The sequence below is a fragment of the Dipodomys merriami genome, unplaced genomic scaffold, assembly GCF_024711535.1.
Source record: "Dipodomys merriami isolate MVZ:Mamm:240054 unplaced genomic scaffold, mDipMer1.0.p SCAF_5, whole genome shotgun sequence".
In the NCBI taxonomy this organism is placed as follows: domain Eukaryota; kingdom Metazoa; phylum Chordata; class Mammalia; order Rodentia; family Heteromyidae; genus Dipodomys; species Dipodomys merriami.
Window position 1 is genome coordinate 64,295,100 of NW_027206068.1, and position 25,050 is coordinate 64,320,149.

The following is a 25,050-nucleotide window of genomic DNA, read 5'->3' on the forward strand; positions in this document are numbered from 1 at the left end:
ACTCTTCAGCTCCAAGCGAGTGCTCTGCCTCTTGAGCCACAGCACCACTTCTGGGTATTCTGAATGGTTTATTGTAGATAAGAGTCTCATGGACTTTCCTGCCCCAACTGGCTTTGAACCATGATCCTCAGATCTCAGCCTCCTGAGTAGCTAGGATTACAGGCGTGAGCCACCGGCACACAGCATGTCAATTAATTTTTTATACCTGGTTGCAGGTCTAGAAAGTTTCACTAAAGAAAATGAAAGCCTTGTCTTTATTTTGGAAATAGAGCATTCCCCCCTTTTCCTCCTCTTTCTGCTTCTGGAAAAGGTTTCTGCAGTGAACAAATATGACCCTCCCCCTGAAGTGGTGGCAGCTCGCGATCACCTGACCAACGTTGTCAACAGTATGATGCAGCCACAGAGGATCTTCCACAGGTACTTATTAAGACTCCCCAGGGCAGAGCTCAGCAGGCCGGCAGAAGACTGCACCATATTCCTTAGCCCCGTGTTTTGTGACCCCTTCAATTCCCTGTAATTGTCACTTCCTCGGCTTCTCTGAGGGAGGATGGCCAGGTGTCAGCGATGGCCCGTTATCTCCCCCTAGAACGTCCTGCTACTGGATGTTCCCCCAAGCTCAGAGATGAGTTGTTTCCACTCTTTCATCTGGCCCTGGTCTGTTGGTTAGCCTGCGCCAGTGACAGCGAGATGGAAAGCAAAGTTTGTCAACTTTCCTGCCTTAGGATAGAAACACAAACCTTAATCTCATTAACAGGAAATTATGGTCATGTATATCCATTGTAAATCTTTCCTTAGCTGGGAGGGATTCTAAATACTCCTGCCAAAGTGCATCACACAAATCGACATTATTAGGGAGTCCCCGGAAGGAAGCGCAGCCTCCTTTGCACTGAGCTGCGATCAGCCCAGCAGGGAGAAATCGCCCAGCTTGGCTGCACACACCAATAGTCTCTCACCTCTAAATTTGAAGACAGATCTACCGTGGGCTCTCCATTTCTTCTTAAACAATCTGTTGGAGCAGATGGCCATTTACGCTATAAGTATAATGCAGAAATTCTATCAATACCCAAAGGCATTAAAAAAAAATCCCTGGAAAACTCACAGATAAAAATGGCTTCTCTCCTTCATGTGGTATTTGCTCCTCTACCTTTACGTGCTTTGCCTCCTATAGACAGCAACATGTTTTCTTTTGTGACCCAAGACATAAGTTTTGTTGGTTTGTTTGTTTTTTACAAATAATTGAATAATACAGACATCAACAGTTTTATGTTTATGGGAGCCCTTCAGTTGAAATGATTTATCATTTATTTGCATACATCTGGAAAAGTACATTTGATTTGAAAGAAGGTTGTGTATGTCCTCATTGTATTTCCTTCCTAGTTTATAATATTGTAAATTGTTCCATGCTGTATGAAAACATATACCAAAGGAATTTATAGCAGTGTGTTTGACAAACAACATTCCTCACTCAAGTTGGCTGAATTATGTATACCCTGACTGTCCCCTGGGCTGGCATGATTGAGGGGGAAGATTCCATATTCGAAAGCCACTTTGACTGGCCTGGCAGTCATCAGTAGCTTCCTATACTTCCTTATACTTCCCCAGGTTCATCTTGACGTAGTCATATCCCAAATCAGGAATTAGTCAATTCTCCAAGGTGCCCTAATCTTAGCAATAAATGTTATTTTCAAGTCTCGATCTAGGTAATACTTATTTCTATTGGATTGGTCCTGCTTTCTAGGTCTTTTAGTGGGAAAAGCCAGGAGTAGTCTTTCAAGGAGTGGTTGTTTGGCAATCAATGGAAGGACATCTGGGCTGATTCATTTCTGATTGACCCTACCAAAGTGGCTGTGAACATTGATGAGCAGGTGTTTGCACATGTACAGTTTCATCTTGTCGGCCTCTGGCAGGTGTCCAGTAGTTGTCTGTCCTCAGTTCTGTCAGATGCCTCCCCATTGGTCCCTTCCTCACCCTGCACAGACTCCAGTACCACACAGGCATGTGGGCTTGTCCACATGGAGATGAAGACAAATGTGAGCTGTTAAACATAGATAGTCTTCTGTTATAATGTTTTTCATGAACCTTTGCTCACAAGTGTTTTCTTGGTTTGCCACAGGCATTTACAGAGATCAAAAGAACATATTATTTCTTAGTATTTACTGCAGTTATACCTCAGCCATGTATGTAAAAATATTTTTATTTTATTCTACAACTCTGCAGTTGGTTTTATGAGCAGAGTTGAAAGCATATCAGCTCAGCATGTTATAGGCAATTTTCACTAATACATTTATTCTTGAAGTTGGGGATTTAGCTCAGTGGAAGAGTACTTGCCAGCAAGTCCAAGGCCTGAGTTTGGCCCTCAGCTCTGCCAAAAAAAAAAAAAAAGAATAAATACATACATACATACATACATACATACATACATACATACATACATACATACATTCTTTAGTTTGAACTTAGGGCCTAGAAACCAAACTTAGAATTACATATTAACTCTTCTCTTCCTAACTAACTGATTAGCTAATTAGCCCATCTATACTTCAGTTTCTTTTTTTTTTTTTTTCTTGTCTAACAGGGCTGTGGAGATGTGGGGCCATCAGCCTGGCCTGACACCCCTCCCGGGGGCTTGGCGCCCAGGGCCAGGGCCATGGCAGGGCCCTGTGGTGCCAGGGCTGGGCGTGGGTCTGGAGAGTATACTTCAGTTTCTTAAGATTCTTTAGCTTCATGTAAGAATAAGGGCATAAACATCAAACTTGTAGAACATGCTTGGTATGTGTTGATTGCTTAGAAAAATTTTTGTCACTCCATGAAGTTTGCTTTGGCTACTTGTGGTCTAACTCAGTAGGTATAACTGTTAAATTCAGAGTACAGTTACTTTTTTTTTTTGATGGTTCTGGGGCTTGAACTCAGGGCCTTGGACTTGCTGACAAGTACTCTTCCTATCCCTGAACTTCTTTGTGCTCAAGGCTAGAGCTCTACCACTTGAGCCACAGCACCACTTCCAGCTTTTTCTGAGTGAGATAAGAGTCTCACAGACTTTTCTCTCTGGGCTGGCTTTGAACTGCGATCCTCATATCTCAGCCCCCTGAGTAGGTAAGATTACAACTGTGAGCCACTGGTTCCTAGCTCAGTTACCCCTTCCTTCCTCCCTTCCTTCCTCCCTCCCTTCCTCCCTCCCTTCCTCCCTTCCTACCTCCCTTCCTACCTCCCTTCCTCCCTTCCTACCTCCCTTCCTCCCTTCCTCCCTTCCGTTCTTTAATTCTTTCGTTCTTTCTTTCTTTTTCTGTTGTGGGGCCTGAACTCTGGGCCTGGGCACTATCCCTCAGCTCTTCAGCTCAAGGCTAGTGCTCTACCACTTGAGCCACAGCCCCACTTTCAGCTTTTTTCTGCTTACGTGGTGCTGAGGAATCGAACCCAGTGCCTCATGCATGCGAGGCAAGCACTCTACCACTGAGCCACCTTCCTAGCCAAGTTGCCTCTTTCATTGTTGTTAAGTTCTGGGAGGAGTATGTTAGCAGGTAAAAACTAATGTATCTTACTATATTATTTTTCTTAGAAAAATCTTGGTAAAGTAAATTTACATAAATTTGTATTTTATCTTATTTGTTAGCCCTGTTTCAAATATTATTTTTAGTATCTTACAATCTCTTTGTTTTTGCAACATAGTGCCATCCTCTTACAGTGTCTATATTTGGCAGATGCTTGTTAATTACGATCATGACACAGAAACTACCGAGTGGCTTTAGTTAATACACTGCCTCTCTGACAGCCCCAGGACAGTAATTCCCTGTGGTCTTGTGTCGTAGCACTCTTCCCAGTCTGGATGCCCCTTACCCGATGTTGATACTAGCTGGACCCCAAGCCTGTGGGAAACGAGAGCTTGCCCACCGCCTCTGCCGACAATTTAATGCTTTCTTCAGATATGGGTAAGTGTGCTTATTGGCTGTGCGTTTCTTTACTTGCAATTGTTGCTGCATGTATCAATGGTTCTTGTCTACTAAATTTTCAGATATTGTTCATTTGGGGTGCTCCTTTTAAGCCAGCTTGTAAGTGGTCACAACAACTTAATCATGTTTTCTACAGCAAGGCCAGAGTGGTAAGTAAATTGAGTGTTCAATAGATCCGGGAAGTTCTGGCAAGGACAGGAGACCTCGGGAGTATTCGTCCTTGAAGGTAATTTATTGATAAAATTGGATCAATGTGATTACTGGGTTTGGGAATGGTTTTAAAATCTTGATTCTCATGCCATCCTAATTGATGAAGTAGAAATGATTGTTAAAAGATGCTCCTAGTGACAAAAGAGCTTAACAAGAGCAAGAAGAAACAAAAAAATGTTGTCTTTTATGAAATAATATTAAACAATTGGCAGTGAACACTCCCTGAAACAAGGTTTGGTGCACCTATGCCATTACACACCTTTTCTGCATAAGGCCTGTTATACTATAATATCCAGTGCATTTGTGTTATTATTGGTGGTGGTGGTGGTAGGCGTTGAACTCAGGGTCTGGGTGCTATCCCTGAACTCTTTTGCTTAAAGCTAGTGCTCTAACATTTTGAGCCACAGTGCCACTTCCAGTTTTCTGGTGGTTAATTTGAGATAAGAATCGCACCAACTTTGCTGCCTAGGCTGGCTTAGAACCTTGATCCTCAGATCTCAGCCTCCTGAGTAGCTAGGATAATAGGTGTGAGCCACCAGTGCCAGGCATGAATTTTATTTGTACTTTAAATCTCTATATGTTTAACTTAACCTAGTCTCCAGGATCTGAAAATGCTGAGCTTTTTAATTGAGTATACTGAAGCAGCATTAGAAGGTAGGATTCTCCCGTGAGCAGATGGTTTGGCAGTGTGGCACAAGTCATGGTGTTGACAAGTGACTCTCCTGGGATCTGCTTGGGCTACAGGCTGGCAGGACTTAAGCTTCTGAATCTCCAGGCAGGTCCTCCTCTTTCAAGGCCCATTTCAGCTGGAAGAAGAAAGGAGGGGCAGCAAAAGTATTTCTGGTTGTTTCTTAGAGGTTAGCACTCAATACACTCAGAGTTTCCTGAAGCGAGTATTTTTTGGCGTGTAACTTCATAATGGCCATTACAACAGAGAATTGCATCTGAAAAATTAGAACCATCCAAGAAAATCATCTTGGATTTATAGGTTACTTCAGAGGTGTTTTTTTTTTAGCTGATTTTCTTTCATTATGTATAGCAAAGGAATTAATTGTACATTAGAAGTGTCTGTCAATGAACTGAGGATGTGACTACCAAGATATGTCAGGCAGCAGGAAAATAAATGCCAGTTATTTTTCTAACATCATTACAGAAAAAGTACCTTCCTTTAAGCTATGAATGTTCAAACAGTGTAAATGTGGTCGGTCTTAAACAGGCCCACTTACTTAGGTATCTAAAATTGCAAGCCACATTTTGGACAACTCTGGGACACAGAGTTATTCCTGTAGAATAATTTGATTAATGTAGTTTAAATGCTGTGAAATAATGAACATAGTCAATACTAGAATTAAACAGTATAGTGGCATCATGCTCACATGAGGGGATTCAACCTGTTTTAAAAGATAAGCTGAGCACAGTGAATGGAAGGCCAAACGCAGGGGGCAAAGGAGAGTCGGTCACTATTGTGCTAGAGTGTAATTGTGGAGACAATGTGACTTCAGGAGCCAAGGCTTTCTCTGGTTTCTTTCACAACTCTCATACCAATTATGATGCTAACAGTTGGTCTCCTGGTCATTTTTATTTGTTGGTGAATGTTTCTGCTAAGGCATGGTTGGTTCTGTGTGTTCTTGGAGAGAGAGAGACAGACAAAGAGAGACAGAGAGAGGGGGAGAGGAAGAAGGAGGAGGAGGAAGAGGAAGAGGAGGGAGAGAGGAGAGAGGAGGGAGAGGGAGAAGGAGAGAGAGGTGGTAGGATGCTGGAGCTTGAACTCAGAGCTTTGTGTTTGCTATACAGATACTCTATTGTTTGAGCCATGTTTTCAGCCCATTTCGTTGTGGTAGATTTTGAGATAGGGTCTGGAGTTTTTGCCTGGTTTGGTCGGTTCTCCTCTCCTTCTATTTGTGCTTCCTGCCACAACTAGGATGACCAGTGCAAGCCACCATACCCAGCTTTTTCTTTTGAGATTGGGTCTTGTTTCCTGGGTTGTCCTGGAATCATGATCTTCCCAATCTCAGCCTCCTGCATAGCAGAGATGGCAGGCATGAGCCACCGTATCCAGGTATTGATTGAGAGGGACTCTCCCAAACTTTTTGCCCAAGCTGTCCTGGAACCACAAACCTCCTGATATCTGCTTCCTGAGTAGCTTGGACCACCAGTGTTCCACCGTCTTGCAGCTCTTTATTGACTTAAAATCGAGAGGCCGTCCAGTCTTTCCTGATATTCTTATCTGACTAAACTCCACTCATGTTCACCAAATCCTGTATTTCCTTTATCTATCCTTCCTTTCTCCTCCTCATATTTTAATTGGTTCATTCTATGTTTGTCTTTCCTGCTTGTCTATAAAACCAATGAAAACAGGAATCATGTCAACTTTTTTCACCAGTGAGTTCTCAGTGCCCAATACATGGCCAGGTGCTTAATGCATGTGTGGTAAATACTCCTCACATGACTTAACTTATTAATCAAGTGAGTGGACGATTGAATTAATGGTAATGTATGAACATTTGGTGGAAATGACTATGATTTTCCTGATGCATAGATGGAGAAATGGATGAATTAATCCATCCAACAATGGATGGATATCAATTCATCCTGTCATGTGGTAGTCCCTGAGGTTATGGTGGGAAGAGGACTATAGAGGTACTTTGCTTTCATGATAGTTGTAGCCCACGGCAAATTTTGATACAGATAATTAAGGCTGGGTAAAAGTTGTGTGTAAGCCTGAGATGAAGCAAAAAGTCCTAAAGTGAACCACATGTCTTAGACTGCTCGTGTTGTCACCGTGACTTTTTCCTTCTGGCTGGAATCAGTGGCAGATGGAACACTCATCTCCTACCAACTGCATCTTTACTCCCCTCACTTGGGCTTAGAAGCACTGACCAGCCATGCATGGTCATCTGAGCAGAGGGAGAGACCTGGGCTTTTACAGTCATAAATCATCTCGGAAGTCCATCAAGGCCTGAATCTAAATCCAGTCATTGGATTTTTTTTAAAAAAGGGGAATTAGATGGTGAGTAATTTCATCCATTGAGAAAGTAAGATAGTCCTACCATTATTATAGGCAGCATCTTTATTATTAAAAACTAAAGATAAAACCCCCCAAAAAATGTCTTCAGGGACAAGCCATGGCTCTTGGTTATATTTCCTTCTCCTTTATTCTTTATCCAACATGAGTTTCATTGATTTTTTTAATGAAATGAGAGCATGTACAAGTACAGTCTGATGGTGACACATAAAAGCATTTACAAAAGCACATTCCCTGCTGTCTCTGAGTCTTTTATCCCCCCCCCCCGCACACACTTCATATCATCTTTTCCTGACATTGTACTTCCCTGCACCCAAGATGAGATATTCTGTGCAATTTTCATGTGCTAATTTCCATGTCAAGACATATATGGGGTGTGGCACAAATAGAGTATGGCTAAAAGATTTTGCTCTGTTCTTAGGTGCTGATTTTGCTGGGTTTAGACATAGGTTGGCTGCTCTTTCTTTAATCCGTGTTGATTACAAATGGTCTAAAGATATAAATTTACTGCTGTCAAAGTCTGTTTATTTGTGCTTTATATTACCACACAAATCAATAATTTTGTGGACAAGTGCTGGATAATGAGGGAATTACAAAATAATACTAGCATGCCTCTTTACCTTTCAGATTTATGGCCATTCTAGTGATTTTAATAGACCCAAAAGAAAACCCTCATATATTCTCTCTCTCTCTCTCTCTCTCTCTCTCTCTCTCTCTCTCTCTCTCTCTCTCTCTCTCTCTCTCTCTCTCTCTCCCCCCCCCCTTCCCCTCCTTCTTCCTTCCCTCCCTGTCCTGGAGTTTGAACTCAAGGGCCTGAGCTCCTTTTGCTCAAGGTTAGTGTTCAACAACTTTGAGCCATAGCTCCACTGGGGAACTTTTGGGGCTTAACTGGAGATAAGAGTCTCATGGGGACTTTTCTGCCCAGGCTGACTTTCAACTGTGATCCTCAGATCTCAGCCTCTTAAATAGCTAGGAGTATGGGCCTGAGCCACCATCTCCTTGCCCCTTATTCTTTTTATACCTCTCTGTTTTATAGTGGTCTCTGTTGTCACAACCTTCTTATGACGTAGACCGCAAAATATATTTTGCACTTAGCATCATGGTAAAACAAGACCATAGCTGTTTACCTGCATGAGAAGGTATGAGCTCAAGCAGACTAAACCCAATGAATCCATTCATCTAATGAATCCATTTATCCCAATGTAACAAACTTGTAGAATGATTCATTTATTCACTCAGTGTTTAGCCTGGTCCACATGCTGGTAATGAACAGACACGGTCTTGTTCTCCTGGCAGGCTACAATCAAGCTACTATGAGATTATCCAACAAGATAACTTGGTGTGGGCTCTTATGAGGGAAGTAAAAAGCCTGTAATAGAGCCGGGCGCTGGTGGCTCACGCCTGTAATCCTAGCTACTCAGGAGGCTGAGATCTGAGGATCGCGGTTCAAAGCCAGCCCGGGCAGGAGAGACCGTGAGACTCCTATCTCCAATAAACCACCAGAAAATCGGAAGTGGCGCTGTAGCTCAAGTGGTAGAGCGCTCGCCTTGAGCTGAAGAGCTGAGGGACAGCGCCCAGGCCCAGAGTTCAAGCCCCACGACAAAAAAAAAAAAAAAAAAAAAAAGCCTGTAATAGAACTCAAAGCAAAGTGGAGGTGATCTAAGGGCCAAACTCTCCCTGCAGAGAGAACAGTAGGAAAGTTTCATTCAGTGCAAGTGTAAAAGTGCATTGCAGTATAAACTAGAGACTCAGTGTGTAGAAGGAGATGGGCAAAAGACAAGACTGGAAACATAGACAGGGGTTTGATCACAAACGGGTCATAAGAAGGAAATGAAGTGATTCCAGTTGTATGTTAGAAAACACACCTGGTGGTCAGTTTGGAACAGGGCTTGGGGAAGAAAGGCTGCCAGCAAGAAGACTAGTTTGAATATAGTGACAGGGGCGGGGGGGGGGGGGAGATGTATGGTCACTGGAACATGGGCAAAGTAGTGAATGCACCAGTTCCAACATTCTGACACACGGGGTGGTGCTGGAATCCCTTTTATTCATGATCCTTTAAATTGTACAATTATTGACATGTATTTTCCTTGAGTGATAAGAGCAATGTAATTTACCTGTCTAGTACTCTAGGAATACTTAGGCTTTGGTGGGTACCCATCGAAAGAGTTTACTTAACAACATAGCTTGCTGTAATATCCTTGAATTCAGATGTCCTCACAGCCAGTCTCCTGCCTGAATATTAACTCACGAGAAGTTCATGATTTCCTGAGTCAATCTGGTCCAGAATTGAGATTCTAAATCTGTGTGCTTTGGAGTTACAATTGTAGGGATGCACTTCTGCTCGCTCTTAGACATCCTTCTTCCTATTGCTTTTTTCTTGGATATTTAAGTATTCCGTTGTTTGTCCTGGCCTTCCAGATTCCTTTTCCTCCTGATTGTCTCCTGTCCATGGACTTGGTGAATTAGCGAACTTCCTCCCCCTTAGACTTTTATAACTAGTCTAGAGTTTGTGTCCAAGTTAATACTTTCATTTGTTAAGTGCAACTAACAGGCATGTTGATTATAATGATTTAGCTAGTTAATGGATTAGTAAACAATAAACTCATAGAAAAACTTCAGTAAAGAGAAGGATCTTGAAAGTGCTGGCCCAAGCAAAGTTGTTTGTATAATTTTGACAATTTTTTTTCTAAGTGTGGTGAAACATTACCTTAATTTTTTCTTTTTCTTTTTTTTTGTCATGGACTTGATCTCTGGGCTTGGGTGCTGTCCCTGGGCTCTTTAGCTCAAGGCTAGCACTCTACCTCTTGAGCCACAGCATCACTTCCACTTTTCTAGTGGTTTATTGGAGATAAGAGTCTTACGGACTTTCCTGTCAGGGCTAGCTTTGAACCATGATCCTCAGATCTCAACCTCCTGCATAGCTAGGATTATAGGCGTGAGCCACCGGTGCCAGCTTACCTTAATTATTATGAAATATTTCCTTTTTAAGATGGTCAAATTTCAGCAGCATACAGCTGACATTTTCACATGTAAAAATTGGATGACAGTTCAAAAACCCATAAGTCATCTTAAGTCCTTCCTATTAGAAAGTTCCCCAGCCATTGCAAGTGTTACCCTCATTCACTTCCACTCCTTCAGTACAGCCATCTCTATCTGCCTGTCCATATGCTTCACATTGCTTCTTTGTTTTGCCTTCTTTTTAGAAATTCTGAAAAAAAAAAAAAACCTCTGCCGCTCAGTCCCTTTGTTGGGAAGTGTTAATTCAGTGTAGCATGGAAAGACCCTTCTAAAGGTTTTCAATCAGGGTGCCAGGGCACCAGTTTATCTCTTGTGTCTGTCAAGGACACCAGTAGATAGGAGTCTGAGGTCTCTGCCAAGGCATGAGGAGAAATGCCGGTGAGTTCCAAAACAAATGTTGTGGTATCTTGATGTCTTCTCTTAGAAAGTATATTGAGTGGACAATTTCAATGTCATGTGAAGACCTTAAAATTACCCAGGACAGTTAATTCTTGATTACAGTAGAAAGGGAACACAACTAAAGACTTAAAAAAAAATAGAAAGGGAACAGCTGCATGAACTATAAATATTAATAGGCCTTGGCTCTGTAGTGAAGAGACTTTTGAGGTTGCAGCTTAATTCTTTTAGTTGAAAGGGCTGACACTGGATTCATCCAGATGTTGCTACTTCGTAACATACCTGGGTGCTGTAACTTAGTTTCATCATCTATAAAGTAGAAATAAGAAGTAATACCAGACTCATATTTTTTGTGTGGAATAATATGAAAGTTATTAGTCAAGCTTAGCTAGCCTCAAATTTTAAAACAATAGGATAATATCCAAAAGAATCAGTTAGCATTCCTAGAACTGGATACAGGAAGGTAGAATAATATAAAATCAAGAGTCCCAGGGAAAGCCAGCAGTTGATGACTCATAACTATAATTCTCGCTACTCAGGAGGCTGAAATCTATGGATTGAGGTTCAAAACCAGCCTAAGGAAGAAAGTCCACCAGACTCTTCTGTCCAGTTAACTTAACAAAAAGCCAGAAGTAGAGGCATGGCTCAAATGGTAAAACATCACACTTGACAAAAGTGCCAAGTGAGAATGCAGAGCCTTTAGGTCCTGGCATGCATGTGCATACACACTTGTATACACACATACACACACAAATACATACACAACTATGGGGTGTTGGAAACCCTATATTCTGGTTCTGGGATCTTGGACAAGTCCCTCTATGCAGCTGTTACCACTGTACTTTTCCTTGAATTTACAAATATTCAGTGAAGGCCCCTATGTGCCAGCCTTGGGAAAGCACAATGAGCAGGGCAGAGTCCTTCCCTCGTCCTTCCACGTTGCTGGGGAAGACGGGAGAAACCAGACGGCACTAGGAAGGTAGACAGGCGTCTGGTGGGTGAGGAGCGCGGGCGGTGTGGGTGGGGACGCCTCTTCAGACCTCTGCGGGCGAGTTGAGCTCTCCACTCTGCACGGGACCCCTGGATCCCCATGCGAGGTCCCTACACAATACTGGCATTGGCCTGCAGGCCCGGTGAATCACACGTCTCCTCCTCAAGAGGGGGATGAGATGGGACCCTGAGAAGAGAATTGGGACGCAGTTGTGCACGCCAAGGCTAGGAAAGTATAAAGAGGCACATCATTCCCCAAAGGAGGATAAGAAAAGCACTGGGGTGGGCAGCCAGGTGGAACAGAGGAGGCAGCCTACCAGAAGTGCTCATCAAGCACCAAAAACTGGAAAGCAGTTGGGTGAGTAATCAACAACATTATACTTCCTCGAGGACGATAATGTGATGGCAGAGGGGGTGGCTCAGAAGCAAATAGAAACGTGGCACTGATAAGCCAACGTGTGTGTGTGTGTGTGTGTGTGTGTGTGTGTGTGTGTGTGTGTGTGTGTGTGTGTGTGTGTGTGTGTGTGTGTGTGTGTGTGTGTGTGTGTGTGTGATCCTTATAGACTATGCTGATTAAATGTTTCCACAGCCAGGCGCTGGTGGCTCACGCCTGTCATCCTAGCTACTCAGGAGGCTGAGATCTGATTCAAAGATCTGAGATCTCGGTTCAAAGCCAGCCCAGGCAGGAAAGTCCATGAGACTCTTATCTCCAATAAACCACTAGAAAACTAGAAGTGGCGCTGTGGCTCAAGTGGTAGAGCGCTCGCCTTGAGCTGAAGAGCTCAGGGATAGCACCCAAGCCCAGAGTTCAAGCCCCAGGATCGACCAAAAAAAAAAAAAGTTTCCACAATTATGTAACGTTATGACCCCTGGATCATCTTCACTGGTTACACATTCTTTATCCTGAAAGCCTTTCCATTTTTGAATGTCAAGTTCGTAGAAATCAACAAGGTTGTCTGTTTTGTGATTTCAGGCCTTGTCATACCACACGACCTCCATATTTTGGAGAAGGGGATCGCGTTGATTATCATTTTATCTCTCAAGAGGTTTTTGATGAAATGCTAAACATGGTAAGAATGTTGTATTTTTACTGCATAAACAATACCTACTCTCTGTCAACAATATTAGGAAATAGTGGCCAGGTGTGGTGGCTCACAACTATAATCCCAGTTAACCAAGAGATGGAGATAAGGAAGTTCAAAGATCAAAGCCATACTGGGCAAAACGTTAGCAAGGTTGTACATTCCTATAATACTAACTCTGTAAGTAGGAAGATAATTGTCCAAGCCAGCCTGGGCATAAACATGAGACCCTATATAAAATAAAACAATTGCAAAAGAGGATAGAGTTACATCTCAAGTTCAGAGTACCTATGTAGCAAGCACAAAGCTTTGAGTTCAACCCCCATTACCACCTCCTGCAAAGGGAAAAATGAAAATTTTGTGTTCTAAAGATCCTTCAACTTGAATGCATTTTTAACTGAAACCCTGGTCATCTAGTCAGTGGTAGCACACAGATCCATTTTCACAAAACAATTTCTATGTTGCCTTTTGATTTTCATATGCTAACAGAATCCTGTCAGCCCTGTTGAAAGTTCATGCTGATGTCAATATACCCCATGCATGACCCTAGCTCAGAGAATCTCTTATCATCATTTACACTAATGAATTAGTGAAACTTTTGCTTTTTTCTTTACCATGAACTTCATTATCTTTGTTTATATTACTGCTCTTTTTATCAGCATACATTAATCATACAGGATAGAATTTCATTGTGACATTTCTCCGTGTGCCTACTATATATTCCAGTCAATCTAATTCCTTTGCCTTCTTTCTAAAACAATTTTAACAGGTTTGATTATTCTTTTTTCAACATGCAAACAATCTACTGTCACTGTACGCATCTTTCGTTCACTCCTGAATTTAGGGCCTGAGTACTATCTACCACTTGAACCACAGCTCTACTTCTGCTTTTTTTTGGTGGTTAATTGGAGATAAGAGTCTTATAAACTTTCCTGCCTGGGCTGGTTTTGAACCACAGTCCTCAGATCTCAGCCTCCTAAAGAGCTAGGATTACAGGTGTGAGTCACCAGCTTCTACCTCATTCATTTAATTTTGAATGATTAACTGTATAAATGGTGCATGTTTCAGGACTTATGCTCACAGAAAATCCCAAGTGAATATGTCTTCTACTTCCTTGGCAGCTTTCTCTCTAACCTCATCAAAAGAACAGCTTGGGCATTATAATTTTCTCTCCTAGGGCTGTATATTGGCAGTTCAACTTGATTTATTAAGAGTACTGTAGAATTTCATATTCCTAAAAGTCTTAATAGAGACTTGAGGAATTATCTTGATTTTACTAAGAAGCATGCTCTTGAGACTCTTTAGGTTCAAAGACAGCTAGTTCCCTTATACATTATTGATGAGAATGTCAATTAGTCCAGCCACTATGGAAATCAATATGGAGTTCCTCAAACAGCTTGGGTATAAACCCAATCAAATCTTAAGTCAGCATGCAATACCAAGTTCTGGGGTCAGTCTGGATTCCCATCCACAGATGAATAAAGAAAATGTGGCATAGATACACACAATGGGACTATAAGAGGAATGAAATCATGTCATATGAAAAAAAAGAAGAAGATGGAACTGGAGACCACCATATTAAGTGAAATAAGCCAGAATCTTGAAAAAAAACAAACATTGAATGTTTTCCCTTGCATGCACTCCCTTTCTTCTTCCAGGTTTTATGCTTTAAGACCTGGAAGAAGAAGGGGAGTTATTTGAGAAGAGCATGAGAAGCAGTGGGAAGTGCTATGAGAAAGAAGAATGGGGTGTAAATACAACAAAAGTACATTAGTTGCATGTATGAAAAATGTCATAATGAACCCATTATGTACAATGAATATATGCCAAGAAGACACCTCATTTCTGATGTTAATGTTAATTTCTTCTGGTCAGTTCACGTTCCCTCAGTGCATCCCACTGGCTTCCCTCACATTCCAGGCCTCAACTGGCTATAAGCAAGTTTGGTTCCATTTCAGGTCTAACACATCACTGTACTTCTGTGCTATATTAAACCTTAGAGTTTTACTCCTTCCACACAACTCCTTATGTGCCTGAGAAGTATTCACTTTTCCTCTTTTTGCTAACATATATTACTTCAATATCATGTAATCTCTTTATCTTGGATTTTGCCTCTGATCTTTTTTTCTTTAGTGTGTGAAACTGTCTCATGAGAGATCCATCTAGGGATTATAAATTCACGACACATTTAGTCATGATTGCCAGTCACTCCCACGTACTCAGCCATCTGCACATCGAACACCCTTCCATACATACAACGCCCACCCAGACAGCCCAGCTCCTCTGGCAGTCCCCTGGTACACCGTACCCCACCCACCCACTGTGGAAGTCACACCCACCTGCTCAATACACAGATCTGCAATCCCCCCACATCCACACGCCTCCTCCCAACTCACAGCTCCCCCCACACACACACGTGCTCTCAGACACACAACTCACAATCACTTGCCCATTGTAACTGTCCCTCTCTTGAGGAAATGAAATGGCTAGGATGGAGAGTTAAAGGAATATGACCAGATGTGTGTGTCTATCTAGAAAATAAAAGGTTTTTCCCAACCTTACATTCTTTCAGAAAATATGTTTAGGCCCCACAGAAGAAAATACTTGGACGCACAGTAACTAAACATACAATATATATTGCATGTGTTGTATCTGCAGTGTGGGTTGGGGCAGCCTAGAGGCCAAGGAGAGCTGATTGTGTAGATGGGGCCCAAAGGCTCACCTGCGTGTACTATGCAGGCACCTGATTGCATGAGGTCTGCCCACACGTGAAGGGCAGTTAGCTTCCTTGTACCAGAGTTTGAACTACGGACCCCAGGCTCTGGGTGGGCTTGCTTGCCCACAGCTGGTACTTTACTACAGAAGCCATACCTTCAGTACGGAATTTTGCCAATTATTGGAGATAGAGTCCCAAGCACTTTTTCTGCCTAGGCTTTGTGTGATTTCCCCATAGCTACTCAGCTTCCTGAGTAACTATAGGTGAGAGCCACTTACCAGCGCCCAGCTCTGATCACCAGTAAATGTTAATCTCACCCAGAACATCCTTCAAGTTAACAGATGAAATTAATCACCCCACAGCCACATAAACACACACACACACACACACACACACACACACACACACACACACACACACACACACACACACACACACATCTGAGAACCAGCTGTCTACTTACATAAATATCATAAAGATAGATGAATATGTAGAAAGAGTATGACAGTGCCAGAGTAAAGTTTTGGTATATTTCTTACAAGGTTGTTAACTCAGAAGCTTGTTCTGAGTAAGGGGGTGTGGGTTTTCCTCATCACCCTCAGCAGATGTATCCCCTGGAGACCCAGCCAACCTGCAGAGACATTCTGTGACTCCCGCCCAATCCCTCACCCCGGGCAGCGCGCACACATCCACATCTGGAGCCGTGAGGGCAGCAGCTGACCCTTTGTTCCCGCTGTTCTTAATGATGTGGCTGCCATTTGAAGGAAATCAAAGCAACCTTGAAGGTTTTTCACTTCATTATTTATTTCAGAGACAGGCATATGAGAAGTCACACTTACCAAGGTCATCTGCATTTTTGTTCCTTCTGCTTCTAGTTAGATGAGAGGTAATGGCTTAATAAATATAACATTATCAAAGGAAAAAGTCATGGAGAATTTGAGAGGTATGTTTTTACTTCCATTTCTGACAAGGGCGTACAGCTGTTGGAAAAACTGAGTTTCTAGAATACAGACTATAAATACAGGTATTTATAGTCCAAATGGCTATGCAGCAGGCAACAATTCTGTTACATAGCATTTGGGGCAGTTTCAATGAGAAGCCATCTGTATGAGGAAAAACAGGCTGGGTCAATTTTTCAAAGCTTTTAGGATGTCCCTGTAATTCAAAGTCTTTAGGAATTTCCCATAATTCATGGCTTATCTTGAAACGCAAGGTTTGGGGGAATGGGAGACTCTGGACTAGCTGGGCTGCTGGCTGAGCTGAAAGGGCTAAGGAAAAGAATAAGCCATTACCTTTGTTCCTTCAGTAATAGAGGTTTGTGGTGTAGATTTGGCAGGAAGCGGGTAAGAAAGCAAAATGATTCGTTCTACCATAAGCTTCAGTCTTGATCCCTCCTCTCACATTTTGTCAATAAATTATTTCTGAACACCGAATTTTTTTTTTGGTAAGTTGGTAATTCTGAACAAGTCTTTCTCCTTCTCTCTCTCTCTCTCTCTCTCTCTCTCTCTCTCTCTCTCTCTCTCTCTCTCTCTCTCTCTCTCTGTCTCTCTCTTTCTTTCTCTTTCTCTCTCTCTCTACTAGTTTGATGTTAAATTTCATAACCTTTTGTCATTTTGTGCTTCTTACATAGTGGCTACTATTTTTAAGTTTTATGGGATTGTTTAAAAATAAGACATCAACTGGTTTTACTCACTTAAATTCCATTAGGGTCACAGTTACATAAAATTCTTTGTGATTTTTCAAATTCCAGGGGAAATTCATTCTGACATTTAATTATGGTAATCACAGTTATGGATTAAACAGAGACACTGTGGAAGATATTGCAAGAGATGGGTTGGCAAGCTGTATTCATATGGAAATAGAAGTAAGTGTTTTTCATTTAATCAGAGGAGTGTGTGTGTGTGTGTGTGTGTGTGTGTGTGTGTGTGTGTGTGTGTTGTGGTCTGGGCTGCCTTGTGTGGTCAGAAAGAGACTTGTCTGAACTACCTGGTCATACTACTAGACACAAGAGAATTGCATAGTGAAGTGTGAGTTATTAAGTTTATAATTAGCATGGGGAAGGCCAGATGTGAAAAGTTAATTGGATTATAATCCAAGAAATTACATATACAGTATAAGTCAAACTGCAGTTCCAGCTTCATTTTCTTTTGTTTCCTCACTAATTAATCCTTTTTCTTTTTACAGCCTGGCCTCTGTTTTGTATGAGGTGGTGTTAGGTGAAGCTAGATCTGCTTCCGTGTCTCCTCAGGGTGTGGAAGGCTCTTTGTGCCTTGTTTCTTCTTTTCCTGGGAGATGTGTGGCCAGTAGTGTCACTGGACTCTAGTTGCTCCGTGGGAGCAATATTTTTATATTTCTGACAACTTAATAAATTTTCAGGAGATTTCCCTCTCTCTATCCTGGCAGCCCATCTTTCTTTCCTATTGACTATGAATCTCTTCTACATTTCCCTTGTAACTTCACAGAAAACTGAAATCTCTTTTGTGGCTCCTTGATTAGTATTGCGATTCCTTAGCTTCCACGAAGCTGACCACACCTCTCCCATCATTCCATCCTTAGCTTTCTGTAGTTGACTGGTTTGTGTATCTTTAAGAAGTATCTTCACTGGGCTCTGCTGGCTCACGCCTGAGATCTGAGGATTATGGTTCCAAACCAGCTCCAGCAGAGTCTAGGAGATTCTTATCTCCAAGTAACCAGCAAAAAGCTGGAAATCAAGCTGTGGGTCAAGTGTTAGAGTACCAGCCTTGAGCAGAAAAACTAAGAGATCAATTTGGCCCTGAGTTCAAGCCCTAGTACCAACACACACACACACACACACACACACACACACACACACACACACACACACACACACACACACACACACACACACACCTGAAGGAAAGTTTGGGAAAATTCTTCTGTTGGGGAGAACCAGGGGCATAAAACATCATTTACAGACTCAACCTCCTAGAAATGAGTAGGAATAAGCTCTTAAAGGAAAAAAAGGTAAAACAGGAGCCATCACTCAGCTAAGTGTGAGCTACAATAAGGTAGAAGCAAAAAAAAAAAATAGTGCATTCTGAATTCAAAAATATATTTATTTTTGTTTTTGCCTTGTCCAGGTCGAAATTTTTTTATCAAGTATTTTAACAAAGCAATTTGAACAGAAACAACAACAAAAAGATGCTTTTTTAGTTGCTCTGTTCCAGTACTGGGACTTGAATTCAGGGCTTTGCAATCTCACTTTGCTTTTTCACTCAAGGCTGGTGCCCTACCACTTGAGCCACTGCTGTACTTTCAGTGTTTTCCTGGTTAATTGGAAGTAAAAATCTCATGGCTTTACTGCCCAAGCTTGACTATCTCGGCCTCCTGATTAGTTAGGAGTACAGGCTTGAGCCTACTGGGACCCCACCCTATTGAATTTTTGAAAGGAAGATTTTTGGGTTTGAGTTGAACTGATGATAGAATTGAGATGGAGTGAACCTGAAAGGTTGTAATCATTCATTCTTTTACTTCCTCCTATGGGGAAAAGGATACCCAGAGAGCCTGGGTGATTTCTGCAGGGTCAATAGGAGTTGTAGAGCTGTGGTTATAATCAAGCTGGTTAGTAGATTACCATGAGTTTGGCCTTTCTGACTCCAGTCAGAGGCCACGAGATATCACTGGAACTAGCACACCCAGGCTGCTGGCTTAGGAACAGAAAGGGGTCAAGGGGTAAGGAAGGAACCTTTCTACCTGATAAGATTTCTGTATCCTGATGCTCCAAGAAAACCAACTGCAATAATGGAATTGAAATTGCTTTTCTGTAATAAAGTGGCAGTACTGCTGTGAATGTACCGATTTTTATATCTAGTAATTTTCTTTTTTAGCAGCCTTATTCATTAGAATGATTAATCAGGGAACAACCAGGTGGAATGAATTCTAATATTTCCAATGATACTTTAATATTTGATGACAAGAAAAAAGTAATCTAGTCTTGAAATATTCATTAGAAAATAGTTGCTAGTTCTACAGATAAATTTTTCAACAGTGATTATGATCTCTAAATCTCTGGTGATTATGATCTCTAAATCTTGTCTCTGTTCCATCTTATTATCATTTCTTTAAATGCCTAGGGTGTAAGAAGTTTGAAATATTCTTATTTTGAGCCACGATATATCTTGGTGGTGCCCATGAACAAGGAAAAATATGAGGGACACCTGCGGAGGAAAGGGTTATTCAGTCGTGCAGAAATTGAATTTGCCGTCTCCAGAGTGGACCTTTATATTAAAATTAATCACAAATTTCCAGGGTATTTTGATGCTGTCATCAATGCAGGTTAGTAACTCATCAGAGTTTTACTTTTTGCTATGTGAGATCACTGGATTAAAAATTTGTGTCATGGGGAAAAAATCCTTTGGGAAAAGTTTTATTGAGGTAATGAGTCACAAAATAAATAAAAGGTACAAAAGAATTCACAAGACCTGAGTTTCCACTATTTTAATCAGAGTATTATCCTCATTATTCTCTTAACATGATTTGGTGTGAAATGGCCCTAGAATAGGTTTCTTCTTTAGGGGACATTGTGAAAACAAAGTTATAAAATATGTAATTTCAAAGGTGCATTTTAAATTATATGAAACTCAGTTTCATCATAATCTACCTTTAGGTTAAAAACCCAGCTACTAAAATTATCATGATCATGAAAGTATCTGTCTAAAATGAACATTTTCAAAAATGATCTTAGAAATGGACAGTTACTTGGAACAGTAATTAGAGGAAGAATATCCTGAAATTTAGAAAATTCTGTGTATTTTTAAATTGCACTGTATTTTTTTAAAAAATCCATAAAAAGAAATGAGAAAACATACAACTCTATGTAAGTATGAGGAAAAATCTCTAAGTCATTCTGTTATTACAAAAAGCCAGATTTACAGCCATAGATGTAATATTATAGTTTACAGTTTTTAAGAGGAAGTGGCGCTGGGGTTCAAGTGGTAGAGCGCTAGCCTTGAGCTGAAGAGCTGAGGGACAGTGCCCAGGCCCAGAGTTCAAGGCCCATGACCAAAAAAAAAAAAAAAGTTATGTACTTACATTACCTCAAACTACAGAATTTCACCACTTATAGACATTAAAACTGAACCAAATGATAGTCAACTTTTTTTCTTTTTTTTTTTTTTTGCCTGTCCTGAGGCTTCAACTCAGGGCCTGGGCCCTGAGCCTCTTTGTGCTCAAGGCTAGTACTCTACCACTTGAGCCAAAACACCACTTCCAGTCTCACGGACTTCCTGCCCAGCCTGGCTTCAAACTGCAATCCTCAGATCTCAGCCTCCTGAATATAGGCATGAGCTACCACTGCCCAGATTGATATTCAACTTTTTTCACCTATGCAAACAATAATTGTATATGGTTCAACATAATAGTATTTGATCTCTGAAGCACGTTAACATAGTAACCCCATCATAGTGGTTTTCCACTATTGCATGGAAATGCTCACATTTAGCAGCTAAAAGCAATGCTCATTCATTAGGTCACAGTGCAACCATTGGTGGAGAGTCAGGTTGGGCATGGCTGGGTGCTTTGTACATGGTAGGAGGCTGAGAGTCCAGTGCCAGCTGGCTCTTCTGAAGGCTGGGGAAGGAAAACTCTACGCCCAAATTTATCTTGTCATCAGAATGCATATTCTTATAGTTTTAGGACTGATGTCCCTGTTTCCTTGTTGGCTGTTTGCCAAGGGTTGCTTCTGGAATTTTCTTTCAGGTCTTATCCACATGGCCCTCCACCATCTTCTTGCCAACAACAGCGCATTTGATCCTTTACATTCATTGAGTCTCTGACTTTCTCTTCTGTGCCAACAGGGGGAAAGCTCTTCTTTTGTGGAACTCATATGATTAAGTGGGCCCACTTAGATAATCCCCTTTTTGATATGCACAAACTCATTAGCAACCTTAATTCTATATTCCAAAAAATTCCCCTTTGCCATAGACGTACATAATCCCAGATGTGATCTCTGATGGCCCACACTGGGGGACCTCTTGGAATTCTGCCTCTCACAGTATTCATAATAGTAAATGTTGATGGAATCAGAACCCTCAGCAACTGAACACTGATTGAATTTGATAGGATCCTGTTACATTCATTAATGTGCTCTCTCCTTTACTGAAGATGATCTGGATGATGCCTACCAAAAGCTGAGTCAGCTCATTAGAGGATACTTGGGATTGACCGAGGAACCTGCCAAGACTTTGGCACCAACTTCAGGTACTATCCTAGGTCCTTTGTGCCGGTTTCTTGTTTGTTTATTTTTTAATGCAGTAAGAAAGATCTGTTATTATTTGGGTATTCATCTGCCAGGCCACAGCTGGCTCCTGACTCTCCAATGCCTGTCATTCGCCTGAAGTGATTGTTCATCCCTGAAACCTAATAGAATCCAGGAGTCTAGGCTTTGGGGGCCTTCTGGCCCTTGGAAGAAAGCAGTAGACAAGGGGTGGTCTAATGATTCAGATCCTAGCCTTCCAGAAGTTTAATTCTCTTAGGGGGTTGAGGTGTTGTTGTCCTCATGGGGTTTATATTTTGTCCAAGAATTTCAAGAGTTTTCTTTCCTTTTTCCTTCAAACTGCCCCAATCCTCAAAACATTGCATTGAAAAGCATAGCATAAAGAACCGTAGCCAGAGCATGTAAATCTGGTGCTGGCCCTGCTGCTATCCTCCTGCTACCCAGACCTCATGCTCTGCTTCTGTCTCATGGGTCATGAGCAGCAAGTTATGGAGGCTTTACAAGAGAGCTTCTCCGTGGAATCTAGGAATTCTAAAGCCCTGACTTAGAATTTTAGCACAGAACTGATTTTAGATGGATGTGAAAGGTTCCCCCGTGTACCTCAGACCCATTAGTGTAACTAGTATATAAGAAAAAATAAAATTATCAAAGCCAAGCACCGCTGCCTTGTGCCTGTAATGCCAGCTATTTAGGAGGCTGAGACCTGGATCTTGGCTTGAAACTAGCTGCTTTTTCCAATCAACTGGCAACAAAGTTGGACTAGGGATGTGGTTCAACTGGTAGAGCACCAGCCAGGAGCAAGAAAGCCAAAAGTGTTGAGCCCTTGATTCAAGCACTATTACCAGGACACACACACACACACACACACACACACACACACATACACACACACACACACACACACACACACACATACACACACACACACACACACACACACACAGTAAGGATGTGAGAAATGTGAAACTGTTAGGAATGTAAACTATCATAGCTGCTGTGGAAAATAGTATGTGAATTCCTAAAAAAAAATTAAAAGAGTTCCCATATTTAGATGCTTCTCAATATATACCACCAAAGAATTGAAAGCAATATCTTGAAGAGATCATTACACACTCAAGTTCATAGCTAGATTAGTTACATTAGCCAAAGGCTGAAGCAACCTAGTGGTGGTACGAATGTTAATGTACATACAGTGAAACATTACCCAGGCTTAAAAAGGAAGGAAATCCTCACACATGCTATAGCTTAGATAAACCTTAAAGACATGGTAAGCAAAATACGCTCATCACAAATAGCAGCCACTGTTCAATTGTATTTATGTGACATGCTTCACACAGTCAGATTTATAGAAACAGAAAGTAGAAGAGTGATGACCAGAGGCCAAGTGAAGGACGAATGGAGTGGTTACTGTTTCATGGGTACAGAGTTTGAGACAATGAAGAATTCTGGAAATGGATGGTGGTGATGTGAACGTGCGTAACACACTGAGTGGTACTCCTAAAGTGGTCAGAATGGTTAATGGAATACTATGTATAAGATGTGTTTTAACCATCTCTCAGGGGGCTGAACTCCATTCCTAGATTCCACATTTCCAAACCTTTACCCACGGTTCTTGCTGCTTTGTAGATGTGATGTGGCTTTGTGCTGTGGCGTTGGTGTCCCTTTGCCCAATTGTGATTCTGTTGGCCGTTGGTTGTATTCTGGCAGATGGAGAGAGGTTAGGTTGTAATTGTGCCAGAGTTCAAACCAATTGTGCCATTTGGAATAAAGTCAAAATGGTAGCTGACAACAGATAAAGTAAAAAGTAACCCTAAAACTCAGCTGATTATGACTAAGAATTTTCTTCTGGGTCTCATGGAAGAACACAGTTATCAAGGGTATGATCTACCAGCTAGACATTAAAGGTGACTTGACCTGTCAAACTGGCATCAGTGGAGTGCAGAGGGTTGCTCTCTACAAAGGAGGGTGGGCATTAAATTAGGAGCCAGGGTATCTAGCTAGTTCTGACCTGATCCTCCACAGCAGAGACTGGCTCTTTAGAAAGCCAGGATCATTGAGCAGTATAGTGTAGTCTACCTCACGAGGCTTCCAGAACTCCACAGGACTTTCTCTTGAGGAAATCTGGCTCTCTTTGTGTTAATTCTTTGCTATCCAGGCAACCTTTGGATCTTTAATTTGGTCCCCTGAGTGGACCTGCTCCTGTGGGAGGCGCTACCTTACGTGAGAACATCCCTCCCTGATCCCTGAGCAGGACCCATCTCCCATTGTAAATTAATAAATTGGTGTGCTGGCTTTTACACCAGCCTCTTGTGGGTTTGGAGAAACACACATCAGTCCCCTGAGTCTGACCAGTTCTGAGTAGATGAGAAACGTGCGATTCTGTATTGGAGCGTGGTAAAGACAGCCTCAGCAGCAAGTAGGCCCCACCGCGGGTCTGTAGCTGTCCTTATTCCACAGCAACCAGCAACTGCACTGCATTTGGCAAATTAATAGACCAGATAATGCGTGCATAGGAAAATGGACTCCTATTTTAACGGGTATGATAAACCTTTATTTATTTAGAATAATTAGGTTAGGCCTATCTGATTTAATGAAAGGCATGAATTACAGAATTTATAGAAACGTTCTCACTCTCAGATACACTTAATGACTAGAAGTTATTCAGTTATTGACTAATAGAATTCCAGTTTGAAAAAGTAGCTGGGACATAATTACATTTCATATATCATTATTAGTAGTCTCAACAGACCTTTGCTTTTCTGGCAGGTTTAGTATTTTGGAAAAGATTGTGTTCTCTTAAGCCAAACACTTTATCTTACTTATGCAGTTGATTTGCAGAGGAAGTTACTTTTTTTTTCCAGTTGATGCCTAATATAAATTTGCACACAGTGTGACATGGTAGAGGCAGAAATTATACAAGTGAACACTTAAAATTCGAAAGAGCACAGTCTTTACTAATAAGCTTTTATGGTATCTCTAATAACCCAAGAAGTCGAGCCAATGGTCTCTCTAAATTTTAGGACTATGAAGATTTTGCTAAGGAGCATGGACCAGGCATTTATAGGTTCAGTGCAGGAAGACAGAGCCCAATAATAATTGCCTAAATGAAACATCAAGACCTCCTGAGAAAGGGGCCCAGGCCCCGCAGAGCCAGTGTCCTGTGCTTGACTGGTTGGCTCCCTCACCTGTGTCTCTGTCACTCTGATGTTTAAGGTTTATGAATGATTGGGCTGAGCAGTGAGAAAACTGGACTGGAAATGTAAAACCTTACTTTTATGTTCTAAATCGAACCAATAATCTTTTTAACTTGGAATAGAGTCATTTTCTTTAATTTTCTGAAAGAAAGAAAGAGAGAGGAAGGAAGGAAGGAAGGAAGAAAGAAAGAAAGAGGAAGGAAGGAAGGAAGAAAGAAAAAGAAAGAAAGGAAAGAA

At 41.5% G+C, this 25,050-nt stretch overlaps 1 protein-coding gene across 2 annotated transcripts in view; it reads left to right on the forward strand.

Moving 5' to 3' along the window:
• The window catches only part of LOC138809807 (leucine-rich repeat and guanylate kinase domain-containing protein-like), an 89,766-nt gene that overhangs the window by 40,111 nt on the left and 24,605 nt on the right, over positions 1-25,050 (forward strand). For both annotated transcript variants that reach the window (XM_069996792.1, XM_069996793.1), the window contains 6 exons: positions 311-417; positions 3,807-3,926; positions 12,560-12,656; positions 17,135-17,248; positions 19,479-19,680; positions 21,508-21,603. In XM_069996792.1, the coding sequence (XP_069852893.1) occupies positions 311-417; positions 3,807-3,926; positions 12,560-12,656; positions 17,135-17,248; positions 19,479-19,680; positions 21,508-21,603 (736 nt within the window). The remainder of the gene's footprint in view (positions 1-310; positions 418-3,806; positions 3,927-12,559; positions 12,657-17,134; positions 17,249-19,478; positions 19,681-21,507; positions 21,604-25,050) is intronic.